The 22334-nt window shown below is 52.5% G+C and overlaps 1 protein-coding gene across 9 annotated transcripts in view; it reads left to right on the top strand.

Moving 5' to 3' along the window:
• MPRIP (myosin phosphatase Rho interacting protein) overlaps positions 1-22334 on the top strand; it is a 105357-nt gene that overhangs the window by 58006 nt on the left and 25017 nt on the right. For 6 of the 9 annotated variants that reach the window (XM_064520105.1, XM_064520108.1, XM_064520107.1 and 3 more), the window contains exons 7-16: positions 92-251; positions 339-608; positions 7417-7558; positions 8009-8125; positions 10954-11010; positions 12854-12922; positions 13430-13519; positions 14003-14112; positions 18886-19477; positions 20426-20542. In XM_064520105.1, the coding sequence (XP_064376175.1) occupies positions 92-251; positions 339-608; positions 7417-7558; positions 8009-8125; positions 10954-11010; positions 12854-12922; positions 13430-13519; positions 14003-14112; positions 18886-19477; positions 20426-20542 (1724 nt within the window). Of the gene's footprint in view, positions 1-91; positions 609-7416; positions 7559-8008; positions 8126-10953; positions 11011-12853; positions 12923-13429; positions 13520-14002; positions 14113-18885; positions 19478-20425; positions 20543-22334 lie in introns of all 9 variants that reach the window. The other 3 variants (XM_064520106.1, XM_064520104.1, XM_064520111.1) reach the window with 3 other exon arrangements.

Below are 22334 nucleotides of genomic sequence, written 5' to 3'. Positions count from 1 at the left end.
TTGGAATCGGGGCACTTTTTTTTTATTTGTTTCTTACCAAAAGGCAGAACTTGGAGTTGAAACCAAACCTGCTGAATTTTCTGTCCCTTAGATGAGAGCTCCATGAACGGAGACCGGATAGACTGTGGGCGGAAGACACGTGTCGAGAGTGGTTACTTTTCCTTGGAGAAGACCAAGCAAGACTCGAAGCTGGAAGAACAGCAGTTGCCGCCCCCACCGAGCCCTCCCAGCCCCAGCACCCCAAACAACAGGTACAGTTATCCCAAATCGCCCTCGCAGGAGCATGCCCAGCCCTTTCCTTCCCCAGGTACCCGATCAGGCGACCGAATGATTCACAGCTTCTCTCTGAACTCCTTGGACTCGAAGAACAGTTACCCCATGCACAAGGACTCCAACAGCAGAGATATAGCAAGGGGAGCTGAAAAATCGGGGCGTCCCCTTTCTTTTAAAGCCAGCCGGCAGTACACCACCCTGGCCGACGTTCCCAAGGCCATTAGGATCAGTAATCGTGAGGCCTTCCAGGTGGAGAGGAAACGGCTAGAGCGGAGAACCCGGGCGCGTAGCCCTGGGAGAGAAGAAGTGGCCCGGCTCTTTGGCAATGAGAGAAGGTAAGGGATGAGTGGCTAATCTCTTTCTTGCATGCTTGCGACTTCAGTTAGGCTTGGTCCACTCCTCCCTGCCGCAGCTCCGGATGGAGGAGGCGATGTTTGCAGGGCACACGAGGCGGAGCCCTTGGCTCTCCTCCCTCGGCCCGAGCACGTCGCTGCCATCGTGTTCGGGATTGCAGTGCGGCTGGAGGCGAGCAGCGTTGCTCTCCGTAGCTCGGGTGCCGCTGCCCTGCGCTGCAGCTCTCCAGGGATGCCCTGCTCCCCGCACGGGTGGCTTTGAAGGCAGCAGTTGCCCAAAGCAGAACTGAGCCTGAGGCCAGTCCAGTCTGTTCAGCCCTCCCTTGCATTCCAGTATGCCTGGATTTAAGGGTAACTGGGAGGCCTGTCCACACCAGCTAGGCAGTGACGCATCCTTAGTAACACCAGGAGGGAAACGTTACCCTGCCCGAGACAGTTTTGAGGGCAGCCAACCGAGACACTTGGTGGGTGAGGTTCGGCTGCCGTGTTTGCAAGCAAGACCACCCACCCCCTGCCCCTTCCAGCACACGGAGGCAGCTGGCACCCTTAATTAGGTTAGTTCTCTAAATGGTGTTAGAGCCGGGGGTGTTACGCAACTGCCTAATGAGCTGAGAGAGGTTTCAAAATGTCATGGCCTTAATCGGGGAGAGGAGAGCCGGGTGCACTGCCGAGGCAGAGCGCAGCGGGCTGCAAAACAGCTTAGTGTGCAGGAGGCCGGGGGGCAGGAGGGCGGGGAGGGCATCTGCATGCACACGTGCATGAAACACAGGCATGCTTGGCTTTCCCTGGGCGAGGCGAAGGATGGGCTTGACTTGCCCTGGGAGGGACGCATTTGTGCAATGAGGACAGTAGAGCAAACTGGGAGACAGGCCCCGGGCGAGAGGGCTATCTGCCAGTCTGCTTCTCTTGCCCTGATTTTCCTCTGGGCACGTTCTCTCTAGCGTGATTTAAGCAAGCGCTTCTAGTTCCTTTCTTCACAGCCCCTCAAGGACTGTTTTCCAGCCTGGTTTTCTCGTGCTGAAAGCTCAGAGCCGTCCTGGGAAATGCGACGCAGCTTTGCGCCAATGCTGTAGATTGGCAGGTGGATCCTTTGTCTGACCTGGCCCTGCCCTAGCGATGTGCAGATTAAGTGCCAGGCTGCCGTTTGGCACCAGGGAAGGATAAAGGAGCAGAAGACGGGGTTGGCTTTCTCTTTGCCTCGGGAATTCGGTCCTCTCTGGGCCAGACGAGAAAGATGCCACGCTGGTCTCCTGGCAACCCCGTCTGCAGGCGCTGGCTGCAGGAGGGCTCATAAGTCATGATTTATGAGTTGAACTTGTAGTGTGCTGGCTTAAGTGTAGGTCAGATCATGCCACTGCTGGGGTTTGCTTGCACAGGCTGCCTCTGCCAGCGCGTGTCCCCAGTGCTTGAGGACGGCGCCTTCTCCCCGTGCTGGAAACCCTTTGCTCTGGCCTGGTGTGTGCTGGGGGTACGGGGCAGCTTTGGGATCCAGCATGCCGGAGGTGAGCGGTGATGTGCTGCTGGCTGGGCTGGGCTGGGCAGCCAAGGACAGCGAGAGGGCAGAGAGGAGCGCAGGTTTACGTGCAGGTAATGGGCCTGGGAGAAGAAGCTGCTGCCACATGCAGTCCTCTTTAATTTCAGCCCCGCTCATTTCCCGCTGGTAGGTGCCTTTTCCTGGGCTCCTGAGGCTATTTGACAGGGGTTTATTGCTGTATCCATATTGGCAAATATTCTCCTATGCCAGCTCGGAGCCTTTATCTGGGCAATGTTACTCGAGGAAGAGGAGCAGAGACATGTCTTTGTTCTGCTCCCCTGTTCCCCCGGGTCAGCATGGGCGCTGAGTGCAGCGGGTTGATTCTGAGGTTGCTGGAAATGTCTTTTCCTTTTTTTTATACTAAATCGTCTCCTGCAGTGCCATCTCAGGGCCTGCTTTGGGGAATATCTGGCCAAGCCAGGCTCTGTTTTGACACCCAGAGAGCAACATTCATCTTCCCCAGGCCCCGATGCCTGTTCAGGTCTGCCGGGGGCTGGGAAGGGGTCGTCTGACCCAGTGGACAAGGGATTCAGCTGAGGTGGCAGCACCCCTTCTCCCCCGTGCATAAAGGGGCACTCGCTTGGGCTGCCCGAGCCCTGGAGCTGTTGTATGCAGGATTTTACCTACGTCCAGCAAAGCAGCTCTGAAAGGGGAGCTAGGGGCTGGCATTACCGCAGGGTGAAGCAGCCCATAAATAGAGAGGAAACCACAAGCCTCTAGTTTCATGCTTGGGGGGAACGCAGGATACCGATGCTGCCTGCAGGTCTCCGACCCGCTGACGAGGGAGGTGGAGAAAGTGGCCACAAATACCGTATTTTGGGGTCAGCTTCCTTCTGCTGCACTGGCAGGCATTAGAGCTGGAGGTGAGCCTTTTCCAAAGAAGGGTGAGGGTTAGTGGGAATCGCTGCTGCTTTGAGGCTGAGAAAAGAGGCTGGAGCATGGTCTCTCCTTGCCTCCGGTGGAGTTGAGCCTGGTCCAGCATGGGGAAGTGGTGCTTCAAAGCAAGGTCACGGCAGACAGCAGGGAAGGGGGGTCCCTGCTCGCCAAAGGGGTCTGCTTGGGCTTGGCCCAGGATTGCAGTCTGTGGCTCTGGGGGAGCGAGCTCTCCGCAGGGACAGCTCAGGCTGCTCCATTTAGGGACTTGCTTGCTTGTTTTCTCCTCCAGCCATCTGTGAATTGGCCCGTGCTGAGATGAGCCGGGTTGCGTGGGCGGGAGAGGTTATGTTTCCTGGAGCCAGGGGACCTCTGTGCTCAGCGCTCAGGTGGACTTGGCCAGCGATGGGGAGACGGTTTAGCATCATACCAGAGAATTAACATTCGCTGACACCCTGCTCAGCTTGGCTTGGCTGCATTTTAAATTTGAGTTTACTTAGTCCACATATTCTTTCCATTTTTTTCTCCAAATTCAGGCTGTGCTCTTTGAGGTTGAGCAAATATAGTAACTCGCTTCCATGCTGCGGGGTCAACTTCTCCCCCTGGGTTTAACACCGTTTCTAATAATCCTTCTCGGTAACCTACTAACAGGTCCAGGAACGCTTGCCTGAAACCATTTGCGCACATGCAAACCCCAGAAATGCCGAGCAGCATCGTTCAGATTTGCCTTTCGTCTGTCAGTGCAGCCAACTTGCTTTGATTCCTTCGGTATTTTCAGCCCTTCCTCCCGTTTTCTGCTAATCATAAATCAGTGTGTGAATGTCAGAGTTGCAGGTAGGAGGGAATTATATTAAACATCCAGTGGTCCATCCTTGAGTAACACACCTATAATCTTAACTCCAGATAAAGCTGTTTTTCAGGCTTCTTGTGCTGTTTCCTTATGTTAAGAGATCCTCTGTGACTCAGGTGCAGAGCTGTGCTTGCAAAGGTGCGTGTCGACCGTTGACACCTGACTTCTCTTCCACGCCGCGTTCAGCCATCCAGGTTCTCAGTCTCTTCTAAGACAGGAATCAGCAGAAACCAGAGCCGCTGCCGCCGGGGAGGAGCCCGCGCTCCCGCGTTTTGGCGTGCCGGGACCTGGGCGGTGTGCGAGTTCCCTCTGCTGGCACGCGGCAGGACGGGGCTGCAGCACGGCGGGGTCCCGGGGGTGCTGCCCTCCCGCCGGGCAGGACCGGGACTGGCTCCAGGACGGGTCCAGCCGTGCCTTGCCCGCTGGGGGATGCATCCCGGTGAACCCAGGGGGGCTGTGAAAGCCTGGAGCAGGGAGGCGCTGCAGGGGACACGCGTGATTGCCCGTGTTAGCGGCTCACGTGTTCGCCCCGCTCGCTGCCCGCGGCTTGGACGGCGAGCGGCTCGGCGGGCAGCCTGCAGCTCCCCGTGGAGCACGCGGCTTGCTGGTCGGCGGCTGGGATTTTCTTAAAAACTGAGGGCAGCAGCCTCTGAAAACGCAGCTTTTCCGATTGAATCGGTGCTCTGATCATGCCAGCAAGAACCTGAATTTGACGGATCTGCTGCAGGAGCGTAGTCAGGGTTTATGAAATATTTCTAGCCTCAGTAAATCGCAGAGATACCTGAGATCCCTTCAAGTTTTCTTTCTCCGGGGTTTCGAGCCCGGGAGAACCGCGCAAGGCTCCCCTCTGAACGCTGCTTTTACTGGGTCGAGAGAGCACTGACTGCTCTCCCACGAATAGGTTTTTCCTTTAAAACTGTCCTCTTCATTTTTGTGTATCTTTTGGGGAAATTCCTCTTGCTTTTCCCAACGCTCGCTGTCTTTCTTGCTGCTAAAGAATGAATGAATCCAGTAAGAATCAGCCCTTTCTTGCAATCAAAGAAAATTGCTTTAGCGATAGCTGTTGTTGGTCTTTATAGCTCTGCTTGCCCCTGCGCACAGCCCTTCACCTAACAGCCGAAACCTGCTGCTCGGGGTTGGTGGCCTGGGCAGATTAACCGCCTGCGCGGAGAGGAGCTTCTCGGGACCAGCTTGGTACTCTAGAAAGCACTAAATGGCACCGCAGCTTTTCAAATGCTTCCTACCTTCCTGCGTGGAGTGTTTTAGCCAGCGCAGAGCTGATGTTCGAAGGGGCCGGTCCTGCCCTCCGCGCGGGGGGAGCTGCCCCTGCGAGCGCGGGATGACCGGAGAAGCCTCCCCCTCGCTGTTCCTGCCCCGACATCGCCAGCCGTAACTTCTCTGAAATGTTCAGCTCCTGGGGAAACGACCCTTTCCTGTAATCCGAATGATATTAACCCTTGGGGCTGTGATTTGGTTGCAATGATTTCCCCCACCCCCCTTTTCAATGATGAATTACTGGAATGATTTTGATTTTATTTTGTATGTAGATGTAGATATATAATTTCCTCTTCTGTTCATTCATTTTCCAGCCTTGTTTTCTTCCAGGTCTTGTTGCTCTCCACCTTCTCCTGCTGTGTTGCTGTGTGACGTGTCCGCCTTTACTTCGCCTGCTTCGCTACCATCTCATCTCAATCTCAAGCCGTAGAACAACCCGGTGGTGCAGCCCCTTTCATGAGAAATCAACCTGCTTTTGATTTTGTTTTATGTTTATTTTTTTTTCCTGATTTGTTTTTCTTCAGGCCTTCACCTGATAGGGCACAATGTTAATTCATGGACCTCTTATTCCCTCCTAAACTGAGACTCAGAGAAGGCTGGGCCACTGTAAAAAGGGGGTGGCTGGGTTAAAAAACAGGGACTCCAAACCAGTTCCCTGTGGGTCAGTAGATGAAGGACTTGGATTTGCCCTCTGCAAACTGTTTTTTGTAAGCTGAGACCTCTCGTGTGAGCAGGACATGCCAGCGGGGTCTGGAGCTCTGCGGGAGCGCAGGGCTTGGTCTGCTCGTAGTCTGCAAACGGGGAGACAGCGGAAGCTGAATGGATCTCCTATAAAAACATCAGATCAATTTAAATTTAAAAATCAGACTCCTCCCCACCAGTTCTGTCCTTTCCTCCTCTGTAGCTGGTTTGAGTGTGGGGCTCTGCAGCATCTCTTAGTGGCGGTGCTTGGGTCCCCCCCCGGCAGGGGCGTCTCCTGCGTCCAGGCTCTTTGTCTTACCTATGGAATTGGGTGCAAATGTTAGTTTAAAACTAAACATGTCATGTTTTTGAGTCCTAACCTGCTGTTTGTTTTTGTGGGAAGTGTTAAAAATGCTTTTGGATAACCTGTTTCCCCTCCTGTGGTTGCTGTTGTGGCTTTCCTGTACATTAGAGGTTCCTGGAAGGCAAGCAGCCCCGATTTTAGACGTGGCATGTATGGGTCCAAATTTTGTGTCCAGAATCCGTCTGGTTTAACTTTTCAGGGAGGCCCGAAAATGGGATTTAAACTTCACAGCTTGATGCTCAGCTGGTGTCTGTGCTGTTGGGGGGGGTTAATCCATGTTCCCAGGTTGCGATTAGAGACCAGAGGTTGATGCTCGTCCAACCCCCCGGGCACGCAAACCAGGTGCTTGGCAAATGCCAGCATTTCCTCCCCTGTGGGTCAGCAAACAGCTTTTCACGATGAACTGGTGTTTATTATTCCTCCTGCAAGGGCCTGTTGTTTGCTAATTCGTGAGAGCATCCCTTTTGGGTTTGGTCTGGGGTCGGCTCCTGCTCCATCCACGTTTTCTTCGTAGTTCTCCTCTGTCCGCAGAGACGGCAGTGGCAGCGTGTGACGGGTGGCCGAGGCTATGTCCGAGTCGTGCTCCCCGCTGTTGAAGGGATGCTCCGCTCGGCCTGCCAGGTTGCTCCTGGTGCCTGGACGCACTCACGTGTGCTCCTAACTCGATGCAGTCCAACCAAAGTTATCAGTGCAGGGTTGAGGTTTTGCAGGATGGGGACTGCAGGGTGACCCGGAGCCACCCGCCGTCTCTGCAGCCCGGTTTTTTCTGTCGTTTCTGTTCGTGCCATGGGGCGGCTGCCGGTGAGCTGCAGCCTTAGAGAGTAGAGGCAAAGCTTAAGCCAAAGCTGTTTAAAGATCCCTGAATCCGAAATGACTGTAAAATTTAGAAGTAAAATGATATCGCCGATTCTGCAAGGGCTTCCTAGATATTTAAGAAGATAGTGTGTATGGAGCTGAGTAGTCTGGGTTTTTTCCCCTTTTTGGCCCCTGATAAAATGCTGCACATCAGATTGAGGTGTTTTGCCCCGGATTTGTGCACCCTTGAGCTTGCAAGGAAACTGGGACTAAAAGCCCGGTGTGCATTGAGCAATGCTGCAGGGATCTCACTGCCCCACCTTGGACAGCCTGAACTTTGTGGGATTGTGCAGCTCAGTGCAGTTGCTGTTCTTGTGTTTAAACCGGCTCTGGTTTCCCCTTTCTCTGTGTTTTCCAGGCGATCCCAAGTAATTGAAAAATTTGAGGCATTAGATATTGAGAATGCAGAGCACATGGAAACGAGTGTGTCGGCAGGCGCTGCCCTTTCGAGTGAGACGCGGCAGGGCAGGAGCGAGAAGAGGGTTTTCCCCAGGAAACGGGTAAGCTTTGCAAGCTCCCGGGTCCCGCGGGGGGTGTTGGAGGATGCGGTGTGAGGGGGCACCCGGGACCCAGCCCGGCCGGCCGCCAGCCCAGATTGCAGGGTTTAACTCCGATCGTCCCTGGGTGGAGCTGTCTATCAGAGTGGAAAACGTCTTTTTTCCCTTCCTCCAACATAGAAAGAGGGAAACTTAGGATGGCATGGCAGGAAACGTTAATATGACATAAAGTAACAGAAGAAACAGGGGTCTTGAGAGTCCCAGTTGTTCTTGGATGTCTTGGGAACCGGTTAAAACTTGAGAGGCCCTGAGAAACATGTTTTCAATGAAATCACGCTTGTTCCGAGCCTAAGCGATGTCCCTTAACTATGTGGGTTTTTATGCTGTGAATCAAGAGACTGGGACTCGCTGTCCTAGTTACCGAACTGATCTGGGCTAATGCTTTCTGTGCAGGACTTCACTTCCGAAGCTGCGGCTGTGGGCTCCATCCTGGATGCGTCCGCTTCTCCTCTATCTCCGCACCGTCGAGCAAAATCACTGGATAGAAGGTCCACCGAGTCCTCTATGACGGTGAGCCACCAAGGTTGTTTATTCCGCCGGGAATAAAAGGAAGGAGCACTCCTTTCTCCCGCTGTGCCCTCCCCACGTGCTGACCAAGGCTGCAGCAGAGCAGTTATAGCTGAGCTGTAGGTCAGTGCAGTTTCCTGGATCCTCTTCACCCTCTGGACTGAAACCAAGTGCTGGTTCATGGCTGATGCATTTTTGGATAGCAGTTCACGCTTGGCTTGTTGAGGAGAGCTAACACGTGGCCCAGTTTTCTTACAAAGATTCCCTAATGTTTATGTAGTTGCAAGTTGGTGTCGGTGGAAGGAAGTCTCAGAGGAAGGTTTGAACCCGACATCCTGAGTTTTCTTCCGTTTGCTTATTTCAAATGCTCACCAGACCTGGAGGCAAATAGTACAAAATAAACATGAATTACTCTCCTCTCACTTGCCACCGTTCTATAGGAACAAAATAAATACACTTGCTAATCTCTCAAAGCAATTACATAGACATTGTAAATACAGGCTGCGTTTTTAGTCGAGGGAGTACTTCTATTCAAGGACTTCTCAGAAAAATGCACTGGGATAGTATTTCTCTAGTAGCCTTTAATGTAGATTTGTACATCTACAACAATGACTCTTAAACTTTTAGTGATAATACAAAGACACAAGAAGTGCACATTAAGTGACAATGCTCATCATCTGATGAAGGCAAAAAAAATTCATGCAGCCAGTGGGAAATATACTTTTTCCTTGCGTTAAATACTGCTTTCTCGTGCCACTCCCGCTGTAAAAGTAAAAACATAAGAAAAAATTGAATGCCTGCTGGCTTGTGACAGATTGCAAGAGTCTACCCTGCCCGTGGGGTTAGCTGGATCAGATCAGATCAGTTGTCCTTCAGGATAAGGGCTGAGGCAGAGTTCATCCTGTGTTCAGCTTTGTGGCTTGCAGCAGAGCTAGAGTTTGAGTTACATGGGTATCTCTTAGAGGAGTGCTTTGTCTGTTTTTGTTTTCTAACATCGACAACCTCCGGCAATGCCGGCCACAGACCTTTCAGTCCTTCAGCCTCTCTCACTCTCCATTTGACTCTTTTCAGGCTCAGCTTCTCTGGGCAAAAGCCTGCTCTCTGTGGGCCCTCCTGAGTGCTCAGAGTGAAGCAAATGGATTTCTGAGAAAGAGCAGGACGTGTATGAGAAACCTGCTCGGTCTGGGCACTTCTGTAATGTCTTCCTGCAGCCCAGTTTGAAACGTGCTTATACTACCAGTTTAGCAGTACCTTTCCTCTCTGGCTGCTTTTAAACCTTTACTTAAATTTTAAGGAAACTAAGAGTAGTATGCGTGCTGCTAATCAGGGATTTACCTGCTTTTGTAGACGACTCTTACCCTATGCTTTTTCTCAGTTGATAAATAGCAAGCGCTTGAGCAACTGTAATACTTTCACTCCTTCTGTTTTCCTTCTCTGCAAAATGCACGGTTGGGAGCCAGTTATTTTTGGATCCAGAATGTAGATCCTTTGCTTGAAACAAGAGAGGCTCTCCAGCTCTCTGCAGAGAGAACTGCCTGTGAAGCTCCCCTTAGAGGAAAGGGTTTAAACAGGACCCAGATTCCTGGCAGCATGATCCCGCCTGCACCTTGGCAGAGGAGAAGCAGAGAGATTGTGGTATCACTCTCTCAGGGTAAATTAGCTCTGAAATGAAGATACACAGCGCTTATAGCCTGCTCCGGAGATGGGCGTAGCCATCGCAAATGCAGTTTTCTCTGCAGTTTGAACATCACTTATCACTGCCTCTTCAGCAGGTACCCATTGGACTCAGTGGTTTTATTGCGTGCAGTCACATCAGGGCCAGCGCTGGCCATTGCAGCTCAGTCTGGAATCAGCCCGCTCTCCCCTCTGATTCTCCAGGGATCCGGGAAGAGCAGGCTGGTATTTTCCCTGGGCTTTCTGTGGAGCTGGGCTGGGCTCCCACCAGCATGGGAACGCTCAAATGTAGGATGTGCTGGCCCATTGCATAGGTTTGATTGAATAAGCTTCCAGTCCCCAATTTTTCATGGCTTCCTTAGTTCTAGCTGGTAGATTTGTGCTGCTTCATTGCAAACGCAGTCTTCTCTCCTTTTCCTCCTCCACTCTCAGCTGCTCTCTTTGCTTCAGACCTACTGCTGTGAGGTTTCAAAGGCAGATGCTGGGCAGTATCAGTTTCGCAGCAGCAGGCTGTCATGTCCCGAACGCAGCGGATGGCTGCAGCACATGTAGCAGCCGGGGGAGCTCGGCCTCAAGGGAGCCGCCATCCCTCCCTATGCACTAGCCAGGCTTGGGGGTGAAGGGGTGGCTGGAGTTATCCCCACGCTCTGTGGGTTGCTTTTCTCTTAGCTTCAACCTCCCGATGCACCCGCTTTGGAGGAAGTCTCACCAGGTGTCACTGGGGTGGGGAGATGCTGCGATCCCCTGAATTTCCAGGCTGTGTATATAGGAATTCAGTCTCATTTTGAATCCTGCAGCCTGGCATGAAGCAACGCATAGTTTTTGCTTCTTAACAAATAACAGAGGTACTAAAGTGTCTGCAGTCCGGCTAATTCCTTGCTTCCCTTTTCTCTGTAATGCTGGTGTAATGGTAGGAAATTACAAGGAAAATGCTAAGATGGGGACAGCCTGAATAAACCCTACACCAGGGTCTCTTTACCTTCTGGGAGCCAACATTTAACCTCCACTCAGTATAATGATCCAATTTAACTGGTGCTGGTTTCTTTTGTGGCTGCGCTGTATTTTATCAAATTGCTGCTGCTGTCTGTTTCCTGGATGGAATTGGACCCAGCGCTTCATCCGAGCAATGATTGCCTCTCTCTCGCCTCTTCTTGCAGCCTGACCTACTGAACTTCAAGAAGGGCTGGTTGACGAAGCAGTATGAGGACGGGCAGGTGAGTCTGGGACGAAGCTCTCCCCTCGGGTCGGTCCTGAACGCTGTGGTCAGTCCCAGCCTCTAGCAGCTTTCACCCACCTGTCTCGTGCAGACGGCTTGAGAAGAGCCTGGTGCCTTGGCGAACTCTGCCCGCAGACATAGATTTCTGTATTGCGTCTGCAAATGGTCCCGGAGAATAGCTCATTTGTGGCATGGAAAGCTGAAAAGGATTATTTCATGTCTGGTTCTTGGGGCAGTGCTCAGTCAAAACTGGTATCAGTCCGTCTCTCTGATCAACGGAGAGCCTGTGTTTCCAGGGTTTTCAACACTGCTGCAGGCCTTTAGCGGTGGCAGCTGCACGGAGACAAAGAGCCCGAGTGCCACATCCTAATTAATGGCACAGGCACAATGAGGGCAGTGTGCAGTGTTTCGAGCCTCTCCTTAATGTCGCATGTGCAGGCGCCGCACGAGGCTGCTCCCTGCATTAATGAAGCCGGGCTGTCTTTGCACGGTAGATCAATATTGGGCCAGTGCTGCAGACGGGAGAAACCAGATGCAGGCGCTTGGGCAGAACCGCTAAAGGGAATTTGTACAAATCCGGAGCCAGACAACAATGGTTGTGTGTGAGCCCTGTGCAAACAGTGTTTGTGTTGGACCGGGAGTCGCTGGTGCTCTGTCCTGTGGCAGTTTCAAGGCCCTGCATCTGGATGTCGTGTAATGGGTTTCTAGGCAGTCAGGGCAGCTTGGATAGCAGCACTGGTTTCGTGTTCCCGTTCTCTGTTAGTCTCATCTCCCTTGCGACCCAGCAACCTCTGTGGCGTCAGTAATGAGGCTCAGATAAGGCTCCCTGAGCACTGGGGAAACAAAACCAAGAAGTAAAAAATGTCTCTGTCGTGGCACTAACAGAAGCATCAGCTGCCGCTTTGCTCGTGTCCCTTCCCAGAGGGGAGAGCGCTCCCGTGTCAGAGCCTGGAGCCTGGCACTGCTCCTGACCCCGGCGCGAGCGCACGCGGCTGTCTGCGTGCAGTCCCTTCCCTGGAGAGGTTTCCTTCCCTCCTGCTCAGCCCGTCCATGGGGGAAGCGAGAGGTGCCCGGCACATGGCTGGCGTGGGAGCTCTGGGAGCGCCGTGGCCAGGGCTCCAGGTACTCGCTGGCCCTTTGGCTCCTGCGAGCAGAGGGCAGGTCCGCAGGCAGCCAGAGGGTAGATTAGCTGCTGGGGTGAGAGCTGTATTGATTTATGGCTGCCTCGAATATGCCTGCCTCACGCTGGGAGTATGCAGAAGGCATATTTGTAGAGAACGAGTGCCAGGAATGGGCTCCAACTCCATTTCTAGGTACTGCAGAGAAAACATGAACATTTTTTTGCTTTTCTCTAAAAAAGGAAAAAAAAGAAAGGCCGCTCTAAGGCTTAAAGTGCAGCCACTAAAAGCATCGTTTTGCCAGTGGAGCTAATGGGAAGGGCTCCGAAGGCCCTGGTGGCTCTCACAGCTTGTGTTACCGCCACACGCACGGGGTTAATACCTGCTGGGGATCCTGCGCTCCCTCAGCTCGTCTGTTTAGCAGCCGTCAGTGCTCGAGCAAAGCTGGAGTCCCGGCGGTGGAAACCACGTCCTCGTCTCACCACAGGGTCCTTTGCGTTATGGCTCGTTCCGCTCTCCCCTTTCCCCTGGGAAAGCCGGGGGCCTCTCGATGAAGGCTGTCCTCAGCAGAGCACAGGGCAAGAGGGAGAGGAGAGCCTGAGAGCTGCTCCCCGGAGCGGGACTGCCTGCTTGCCTCTGCTCCGGCGGTCTGCGACAAGCTGTCACAGCTCTCCGGCAGCGGAGGAGCAGGCTGGTAACAGCCCCGTGTTGGTTGTTTCCTAGTGGAAGAAACACTGGTTTGTGCTGACGGATCAAAGCCTGAGATACTACAGGGATTCGGTGGCGGAGGAGGTAGGTGTCACCTCTTCGGAGCTAAACCCTGCCCGTTCTGCATTCGGATGAGCTCCAAGTCTCTCCGTCCAGTCCCAGAGCCTTGCACATGCCAGCCATCCAGGTGGGATGTGTCGAGTCCCGGCGGGCTTGTGGGGGTACCTGCAAAAAAGAGAGAACGGTGAGAAATCAGGAGAGGGCACGGTGAGGTGAACGGGGGCTCCTGCTCCCAGGCGTAGGGGATTAGGCAAATATCAGGGTTGGAGGCAGGCCAGGGTGAAGCCCGCACAGGACTTGGGTCAGCTCTCTTCCCAGATGCCAAGGGCTGTTGCCAGGCCTGGAGCATCACTCTTCAGGGCTCTGGGCATCTTGGGGATCTGCTCTGTGTCTCCCCATGAGTCCCACGATCCTGAGGGCTTTTGGTGTCTTACCAAACCCCACACAGCACCTCTCCTGCAGGTCTGTGCTGTGCTTTTTATCTGCAAAGCGTTAGGAGTTATAATAAATACCACTTCCTTGCCTCTGCAGGCAGCTGACCTGGATGGAGAGATCGATTTATCTACATGCTACGATGTTACCGAGTACCCGGTTCAGCGAAACTACGGCTTCCAGATCCACGTAAGGAAACCGCGGGGAGGAGGGTCGGTCCAGCTGCGGGGAAGGTGGAAGCGCGGTTGTGCACGCGGTGGTCTGCCTCTGGCAGCCTTCGGAGCTGAGTCGATCAGACTGCTCTCGTCGTGCAGCTGGCTGGGGATTCTAGTCCATGGGAAGAGAAACATCTTCCCAGCCACCTAAAAGAGGCCACCCCGTGTCCTGAACCATGTGTCTGAGAACCATGTGTTGCTTTGTGCTCCCGGGAGCTGGTTTTGGTTTACAAAAATGGAGGGGGAAAGGGCAGGTTTTGTCTCAGCTGCCTGTTGAAGTCTCAGGGACTCAGATGTTCAGCTCCAGCAAAACCAGTTTGGTTATTGAGAAACCTTGATTCTCACCTTGAGCTGCTGCAGGGAGTCGGGGCTGCGGCTGGATTCGATCTCCGGGGAGCGGGCGAGCGGGGCTGCCTCCCCAAGCAGCCGTGCTGAGCCGGTCCTCTTCTTTCCCTAGACTAAAGAAGGGGAATTCACCCTCTCCGCCATGACATCTGGAATTCGCCGGAACTGGATTCAGACCATCATGAAGCATGTTCGCCCCACCACCGCTCCAGATGTAACGAGGTAAAGAGGGGGAAGAGCTGGAGGCTTGATGGGATTCCCAGTTTAACGGCCCCCACAGTTGTGTGGTTTGCAATGCAAGAATAACCCTTTCCTTATTCCCTTTCTTTCCTCTTTCTGAGTCTGTTCCTGGAAGCTCCGGCTCTTTCTCATATCCCTGTATCTGGGCTTAATTTGGAAACGCTTTGTGGGGTTGCTGATATGTTGAGTTACTCTTTTGCGTTCAGATTTCAAAGAGGGTTGAAAATATGGCTTTAATTTGTACATAGGAATATGAAATACTGTTCCTTTATCAAGGCTTCTCTGGATTCCCACCAGGTATTGTGAAACCACTTGGATTCAGTTACGCTGGGTTCCCCCTTTCCTCTGGCTACTGTTCAGCAAGAGCTGCCTGTCCCCTCCATGGGTCACATCAGCACAAGCTCAGGGTTAAATTAGAAGCCATTTGGCTCTGATGTATTGTAAACTCCAGCCAGCAAAGAGTCTTCCTCCTCTTTTGATCTTCTGGATAGCTGCAGCAGCTCCTTCCCTTATGCTTTAGTAATATCAGCATCTTCTACTGCCTTCAGTGCCAGAGGAAGGGACCCACCCAATTTGTAGAGTACCTTCTGCGAGCGCTTGTGGCTATGGGCAAAGGGTATTTGACCTTCTCACAGCTAGCTGTGTCAGCCACACTTGGATGGGCCGCCTGTTACGGACTTAATGGACACAGCCACACAATTAACTCCATCTCCTGTCCTTACCGTAGCTGCACCAAGCAGATCTTGGCCAGATTTGTCCCAGCATTGATGGAATGGCTCTTTTCACCCAGTGCTGTTTAACTGGAGATGCTCCAGTCTCTCCTTCCCTTTCCTGCTTTACACTTGAACGCCGTTTCCCAGCCCTGCCCGAGCTCTCTGGTGGATCTCTCATGGGTCTCTGGGAAGCCGCCTCTTTCCTCACTCCTGTGTATGTTTGATTTCCATGCAATCCCAGGAAAAACTTCTCTTTGAAACTATCCGTGCTGAAGCCCAGGTTGGAAAACTGTGTTCTCTCCTGTATTAACGTTTTGTGGTTTGTATATCTTGTGATTCACTGCATGCTCCTCCTTTTCTGCACTTCGGATGGGAAGTCCTGCAGTTTTCATTTATTTTTCTTTCTTTTCTTTTTTTCCTTTTTTCTTTTCTTTTAAATAAAAGCCAGAAAGAAGGGAAGAAGCAAGCTGGTCTTGACACTTGATTTCCCCACACTGGTATCTTCCGATGTGAATAGATATGAAGGTGAAGACCAAGGAAATTTGAGGGGACTTCTCAGCCTTTAAAGAGCCATGTATATTTATAGCCTACCAAGTTACTGCACCACAGCAGTCCTGTGCTCACTGGCTTTGCATCTCCTCCTAGCCCATGTGAAGTGTCTTGACTTGACCTAGCCTAGTGAAAGGGTCCAAGTGCAAGTACATGTTGGGTAGTAACTTGTTAAGCTGCATAAATAGATCATGAATCTGAATTCTCAGCTGGGGAAGAGGGAGTCGTAGGTGCACGTCTGTCATTTTTCACTGAGCTGATTTTAGAAGGGATGAATGTGGGCTAGAGTCCCGTGGAGGTTAGTCACGTCACTGAAGAGCTGTCATTATGAACTGGAACGAGCGTCCAGAGAGTGACAGTACGGTTCTGTTCACAAGGTGCCTTTTCACAAGCCTTTGCTGCTGTGCGTGTCAGTGCCCTGGGTAACCCAGCCCGTCCAGCGTATCTTTGGGCACATCATTAACATCCTCAGCCTGGGAAACGGCTTGTAGACAGGGCTTCTGGAAAGCCAGAGGACAGAATGCCAAAGGCTTGCGATGGAAGGATGGCAAATCTTTCATCCTGAATATCTGTACAGTATGTGTCGGGGGTGAGAAGCTTAACGTGAGCTAACTGGGGAGCTGAGGACCTGGTGCCGTGCTGGGGCGGAGCGGTGTGTGTGGAGGGCGGCAATGTCAGCCCTGTCCCCAAGAGCCGGTCTGACACCTCACGCTCACTCCATCCTCCTTAGCGTCTCCTGTTAACCCACCCTGATGTCTCCACCAAGCCAAGCGCACAGTTTCGCTCTTAAGTGCTAATTACTGTTTATGCTGTAGCATGTGTCAGCTCCCCATGGTGGTAGGTGCTGTATTGATCCCTTTCCCATAAAGTACCATGCAATCTGCAAAGGCGCTAATTACCCTGTGCTAACGATGACCGTGCAAATGGAAAGTATCCACAAGAAGGAGGGTGGCTGCTTCAGTGCTGGGTGCAGTCTCGATTAGGCTGGGTGCCCCCGTGCTCCTCGTGGCAATTGCTTGCAGCCTTCCTGTGCTTCTTGCACTCTGCGGCAGGACTCTCGACACAGAGCGTGCGCTACTCACACAGCCGACCGTATTAAAAAATCTTTGTGCTGCCTGACCTGTAAATATCGTTGTGAAGCAAAGACCCCTCACGTAATGTGAGTTCATTTGTCTGAACTGGAGGAGATGAGAAATACTTGAGCAGAGTTAATAGCCGTGGGGCACTTCTGTGAGATGAAATGAAAAGCTTTGGGTCAGTCTTTTGAGTCTCTTAATTCAGTTCTCAGTGCCCCCCTCTGTTATTGACTCACATCCGAAGCCCTTTGGGAGTCCGCAAAGGAGCAATAAGCTAGCAAGAGGTGTTACCTCTGCCAATGCTGAGATTCTGCCGCGTGGTATTTAGGGCAACATTATTTCCGTCTTCCAACAACGTACCAGGGGCCCCAGGACCCCCTTTCTTCCTAACTCTCTTCTCCATTTTGAGACTCCATCTCATCACCGTTTCACTTATTTAAAATGCAGCTGTAATTGCTAACTGTCTCCAGATTGAATGCCTGGCTCTAAGTGCGCCTTGGAATCATGCAGTATCTCCCAATGGTTGAGGAGTGAGGAGGTGTCATCGTGTTGCCTTTTGGGTTTATTTTATTAGCTGCAAGTGACAGAGCTGAAGAAGGAATTATCTCCAAGCTGGTTTTAGCTTGTAACTGCCAGAGTTTCTTGAAACGCAGCTCTGCTGTGTCTGTGGTTTGATCGTGGATGAAAGTGCATCGGAAGATACTAGCACTGGAACCATGCAGAGTCATCTGTTCTGCTCCATTCTTTGCTTTGGGCGTATGCACACATATGAAGTTTTTGGCTGGGGGAGCTGGGTTTTGTTATAAATTCTGGAGGAGAATCCATTCTTCTGCTGCTCCCTGTAAATAACAGCAGCCTTCATGCATGTAATCCCATGGTTCAGGACAACGTTAATATTGATTTGCCTGCAACGAAAGGCCTGTACAACCGCTTTCTGGCTCTTTTCATTGCGCCCTTCTAGAAAGCTTGTCAAGGCTGCGCTGACGTTTCCAGCCCACGGGATGCTGTTTGGAAAGGCAGTAGTGGAAGTGGAGAGAGCCAAGAGTCAGCCTGAACAGCAGGGCTGTGATTGAAGAGGCTTGTGAAAGGAGGCAGCTTTTGGGGGTCTGATAAAAGAGAGGTTTCAGCAAATGCTTTACTTTCCCTCAGGACAGGATTCCTCTGTGAAGTTCGCATACTGCTATTTTCTTTTTTAGTTTTGATCTGCATGTTATAAGGCTGGCATGTCTACGTTTAATAAGCTAATACTGCATTACGGATTATCCATAGGTTGGAAACTTCCTTCCCCTATTAACTTTCCCTGCCTGATGAGTATGTCTTCCCTCTCAACCCGCCATGCCCTAGCTCAGCACTAAAAGTCATTCCTTGCTTGAGAAATTAGCATTATCGGTGACTTTTGCTGTATTCTGAATAATTCTTGCTCTCCTTGCTGCGCCAGTGACTGCATATATAAGAATATGCAGCCCCCCTTCCCGCCGTGTCTCCCAGTGCCACCGGCAAGGGTGTTTTCCCTCGGGGAGATCTGTGCTTTCAGTACAGATAGTGGCATGGAGAAGTTTTTGAGCCATTAACAGCCAGACTTTGCCAAGCTCAAGGAAAAACTTAACCCTGCTACCAAAGACCTCTGAGAACTGCTCTGTGCCTTCCCGTGCTTCCTCCTCCTCCCCGCTGAGCGCTAGCCTGGGCGCTCCTTGCCTCCTGGAAGCCACAGCCCAGCAGCTCTGAAGCCAGACTGACTCTGATGGGACCAGTAGCAACCTCCCAGTGAACACGTGACTATGGCCTCGTCAGCGGCTGTGTGTGCATGGAGCCTGGCCTCTAGGGAGGAGGATCGGCGGGGTGGGGAACGGGCTCGGAGGTGAGCCGTGGAGGAGGTGTCGTAGCCCGTTCACATCCATGGCGGAGGTTCTTGCTTGGTGGTCGCTGCTTGGCTGTAGCCCCATGGGCTGGTACTCGATCTGCAGTCGCTGGCCCCGTGGTGGTAGCGGAGGAGCAAGGCTTGGATGGGCAAAGGAGGGAGCAGTGCTCTCTGATGGGACCGGGTGGGAGCGTTGGACCGGCGGTGAGGCACCGGAGCCAGGGAGCCGTGCGGGGCCGCTTGCATCCTGGCTTGTGCACACCCGCTGCGCAGGCGGCACAGAGCGCTTCCCTCCGTAGGGATGCAGCCTGGCACTGAATTCACGCCTAGGGCAATTGGGAGAAGGAGAGGAATAGCTCCTACACGACGTGCAGACCTCGCGAGAGGCTTGGTTGGTGTTGGGAGATGGACGGGTAGGGAGGCATGTGGCAGTTGCTTGGGCTTCAAGCAGCCCCTTTTCACCCGACTGAAGCAGCAGCTCTTTGAGGCATGCATGGGAGAGCATGGTGGTCCTGAGCACTGTATGATGCTTCCCTTCATCCTCTCTCTGTCCCTCTAGCTCCTTGCCAGAAGAGAAAAGCAAAACGAGCTCTTCCTTTGAGACTAGCCCGAAACCGAGCGAGAAGCCAGACACGGACCAAGTCGAGATGGATCCGGAGCAGAAGCGGAGCCGTGCCCGGGAGCGCAGGCGAGAAGGACGGTCCAAGACCTTTGACTGGGCTGAATTTCGCCCCATCCAGCAAGCCCTGGCGCAGGAGCGAGCAAACGCTTCAGACTCCTCGAAGAGCAGCACTGCTGCCTTCCCCAAGGACACCGGCGCTTCGGACACAGACCCGGGAGAGCTGGAGAGGGAGCGTGCCCGCCGGAGGGAGGAGAGGCGCAAGCGCTTTGAGATGATCGATGCTGTCGATGGGGCAGGGCCAGAGGAGGCATTAAGGATGGAGGTGGACAGGGTCCCAGGCCTGCCCATCACCGCGGACATCAAACCGCAGAACGTTCACGTGGAGATCGAGCAGCGCTGGCACCAGGTGGAGACGACCCCTCTGCGGGAGGAGAAGCAGATCCCCATCACTCCCCTGCACCTCGCCTCCTCGGAGGACCGGGACGAGGGGCTTGCAAAGCAGCACTTAACTGCGCTGCTGGAGAAGGAGGTAAAACGGGATGCGCGGGGGAGTGGGCTAGAGTGCCGTAGCGGCTGAGATGGCCTTAGATTTACTGAGTAACTGTAAGACATCCGAGCGGAGGCATAAGAAGCTGCATTTATTCCTATTTCGTAATAACAGTGAATGTGGATGCTGTCAGGTCTCCTGGGGACCTGGCAGGGAACACATCCATGTCCCTGCCATTTCCAGTGGAACCAACTGCATCTTTCATGTTTCCCCCATTGCTGAAAGGACGGTTGTTGCAATCGTGGTGTTTTACTATCCCTAGCCAGTCCAGCCTGTACGGACCAGAGACTGGTTTTGTTAGTTATTAGCAAGCCTTCCTCTGGTGAGATGAGCACAATTAATGTGTATTAACGAGACTGTAAATTTAAGCTCATAATTCTGTGCGTCTCTGTTTCTGCAGAGATTTGTTTGTGTAAGTATGTCTACAAAACTATAGACTGGCTCGAGCATCACTGTAGCTCACACCACAAAGGTTCCCTTTGCATGGAGCCTACAATAAACAATCTTACGATTTTAGGAGAAGGGAGGAAACTCAGCTCACTTGGATGAGGTCTATGCCCGGGAAAACAAAGATTGTTGTTAGTCAGGATTAAGAAGCATTAGCAGGAATGAAAGGGGTGCAGGCTTGGAGTAACCAGGAGTATGGCCAACATGAACCAGCATGGGATTCGCCTGGGTCATGCCTGGCACTAGCTGGTGCCATTCGTCCTTCACTGCAGTGAGCTTTACAAGTTAAAATAATGTGTAACTTAGCTCTTTCAGGGGAGGGATTTTGCCTGGCAAAATAAGATTCGAATCCCAGAGCAGAGAAAAGCAGCGATGCAATCAAAAGCCCTGTTCATTCTGCTATACATTGCTTTGAGCTGTTTTCTCCTGATGGCTGTTCCCCTGCCAGCTCCTTGGACTTTGTCTCTTTTCGTATTCCACCAGTTGGAGCAGAAGCAGAAGGAGGCCTTGGAGCTCCTGGAGCAGAACCGGCACCTGCAGGACCAGCTGAAAGTGGCGCTGGGCCGGGAACAGAGCGCCCGGGAGGGCTACGTGTTGCAGGTAGGAGAGCAAGAGAGAGAAATCTGGCTTTCTCTGCACCTGAAAGGGAACCTGTTGGGCTTCAGTCCAGGGTGTCCATGAATGCATCCTGGTTAAAGTGGAAATGTGCAAAATGGAGTGGGCTCCCAGAGATTTGAACCACCTGTAAACACGGGTAATTCTTTAGCCTTATAAGGATCATCTGTTTAACAAAACCTCTGGTCTGGGATCCAGTGGAGAACTCTCCTGTGAGTGGTCACGTCTACTCTGAGACAGACGATAACGTTACCTACCGGCTTCCCCAAGGGAAAGCAAAACACAGCCGTAGGAGATAGGACCTCAGCAAAGTGCACTTGACATCAGTGTTGCGTCACATACTGTGTTTGCCTGTGCAACAGCTCTGCTTCCCCCTTTCGTTATCCTAGACGTTCCCCTCAGGCGGTGGAGTGCACAGAAGGTGTCCTGAACATCTTGCAGTCCAGCATTTGCTCCTGGCCGGGGTGTTTGTGTGGCTGTTACATGGCAAACACAGTACGTGCAGGTGTATCTACAATGAGGGTGTGAACTGTGCCGTGACAACGGGTCCGTTCTGGCGGAGCACTTTGGGGGTTTGTGCTGTTAAAAGGTGCCTTTCCTAAGCAAGGCCTGGAAGTGTGGTCTGCAGATTCTGGCAAAAGAGGCAGGAGCATCTCTTGGAAAACCTTTCCTCCCCACCTCCAAAAAGTAGATTTTTTTGCTAGCACTTCCTCTGGTAGCATTTGTGCTCCCAAAGAAGGCATGAAGCCTGTGGGGCTGCTTCTGGCTGCTTTAGCAAGTATATAGTCCTCTTTTGTGCAGCAATCGTGTTTTGTCCTGCTCAAATCTATTTGATGAAACTGGCTCTGGACCAAAGTGGCCTTGCAAGGCTGTACTCTGTGCTCCCACGGCGGAGAACCTGGTGTTGACACTGAACCTTGTGTCTATATTTCTCAAGGGAGAAACTTCCTCTGAAGAAATTGCAAAGGCAGCCCAAGCAGGGGGCACATTGCCTTCTTTACCAGTACTCTCCTTGGAGGAGTTGCTTATTGATGCTTTTATCAGTATATCCAGAGAGCCCAAGCTGACAGTGCTTGCTTGGAGGAGTGACACTTTCACTTTGGCGACTTGGAAGAGGGAGAAAGTCCTTAGGATCCAAAACCAGAAAATGACGTGGATCTAGCAAATAAGTCAGTGCTAGAGACAGCACCGGCCCCCTTTGCATGGCAGATGCAGTGTCTCTAAGCCTGTTAAATGAGACCAGCAAGAGGGGAGGTTGGTCAAAGGGGGAGGGATGCGTTCCTGTAGGACATCTCTCACAGGAGGAGAAAGCTGGACAGTTCCTCCACCCATTAGCTGATTCCCAGAAGTCCACTGGATTTGCCACTTCATAATCTGCAGCTGCCGCTTCCCGTTTCTGGGCCGTATTTAATCTTGCATTATGGCAGCAGCCCGCGTTGGCCGCAGGCCCTGGCAGTATCCCATGTTTCCACAACAGTGGACTAGCTACCACATCCCTAGAGCAACGGCATCTGACCTCGCTTAGCCTGGAGCCCAGAAACCAGTAGACAGGGATAGAAATTGGACGCTGGATCCACCATCAGTTTGGCCGTGTTGAAGTTGGCCGTGATGCCTCAGCACGAGGGCTAGGGGCAAGAGAGAAAGTCTGCAGAAGGGTGGAAAAAACTAATGCGGCAGTAAGACTTGACCCAAACTTGCACCTAAAAGTTAGCCTGGATTTTTGGAGGGTTTTGTTTACTCCAGTCTAGTTGTACTACAGTCTTCCCTTACGTTTCCT

Source organism: Dromaius novaehollandiae, chromosome 14 (genome assembly GCF_036370855.1).
Source record: "Dromaius novaehollandiae isolate bDroNov1 chromosome 14, bDroNov1.hap1, whole genome shotgun sequence".
Taxonomy (NCBI): Eukaryota; Metazoa; Chordata; class Aves; order Casuariiformes; family Dromaiidae; genus Dromaius; species Dromaius novaehollandiae.
The sequence above is the reverse complement of the archived record's forward strand: the minus strand, read 5'-3'. Positions and strand labels throughout refer to the sequence as shown.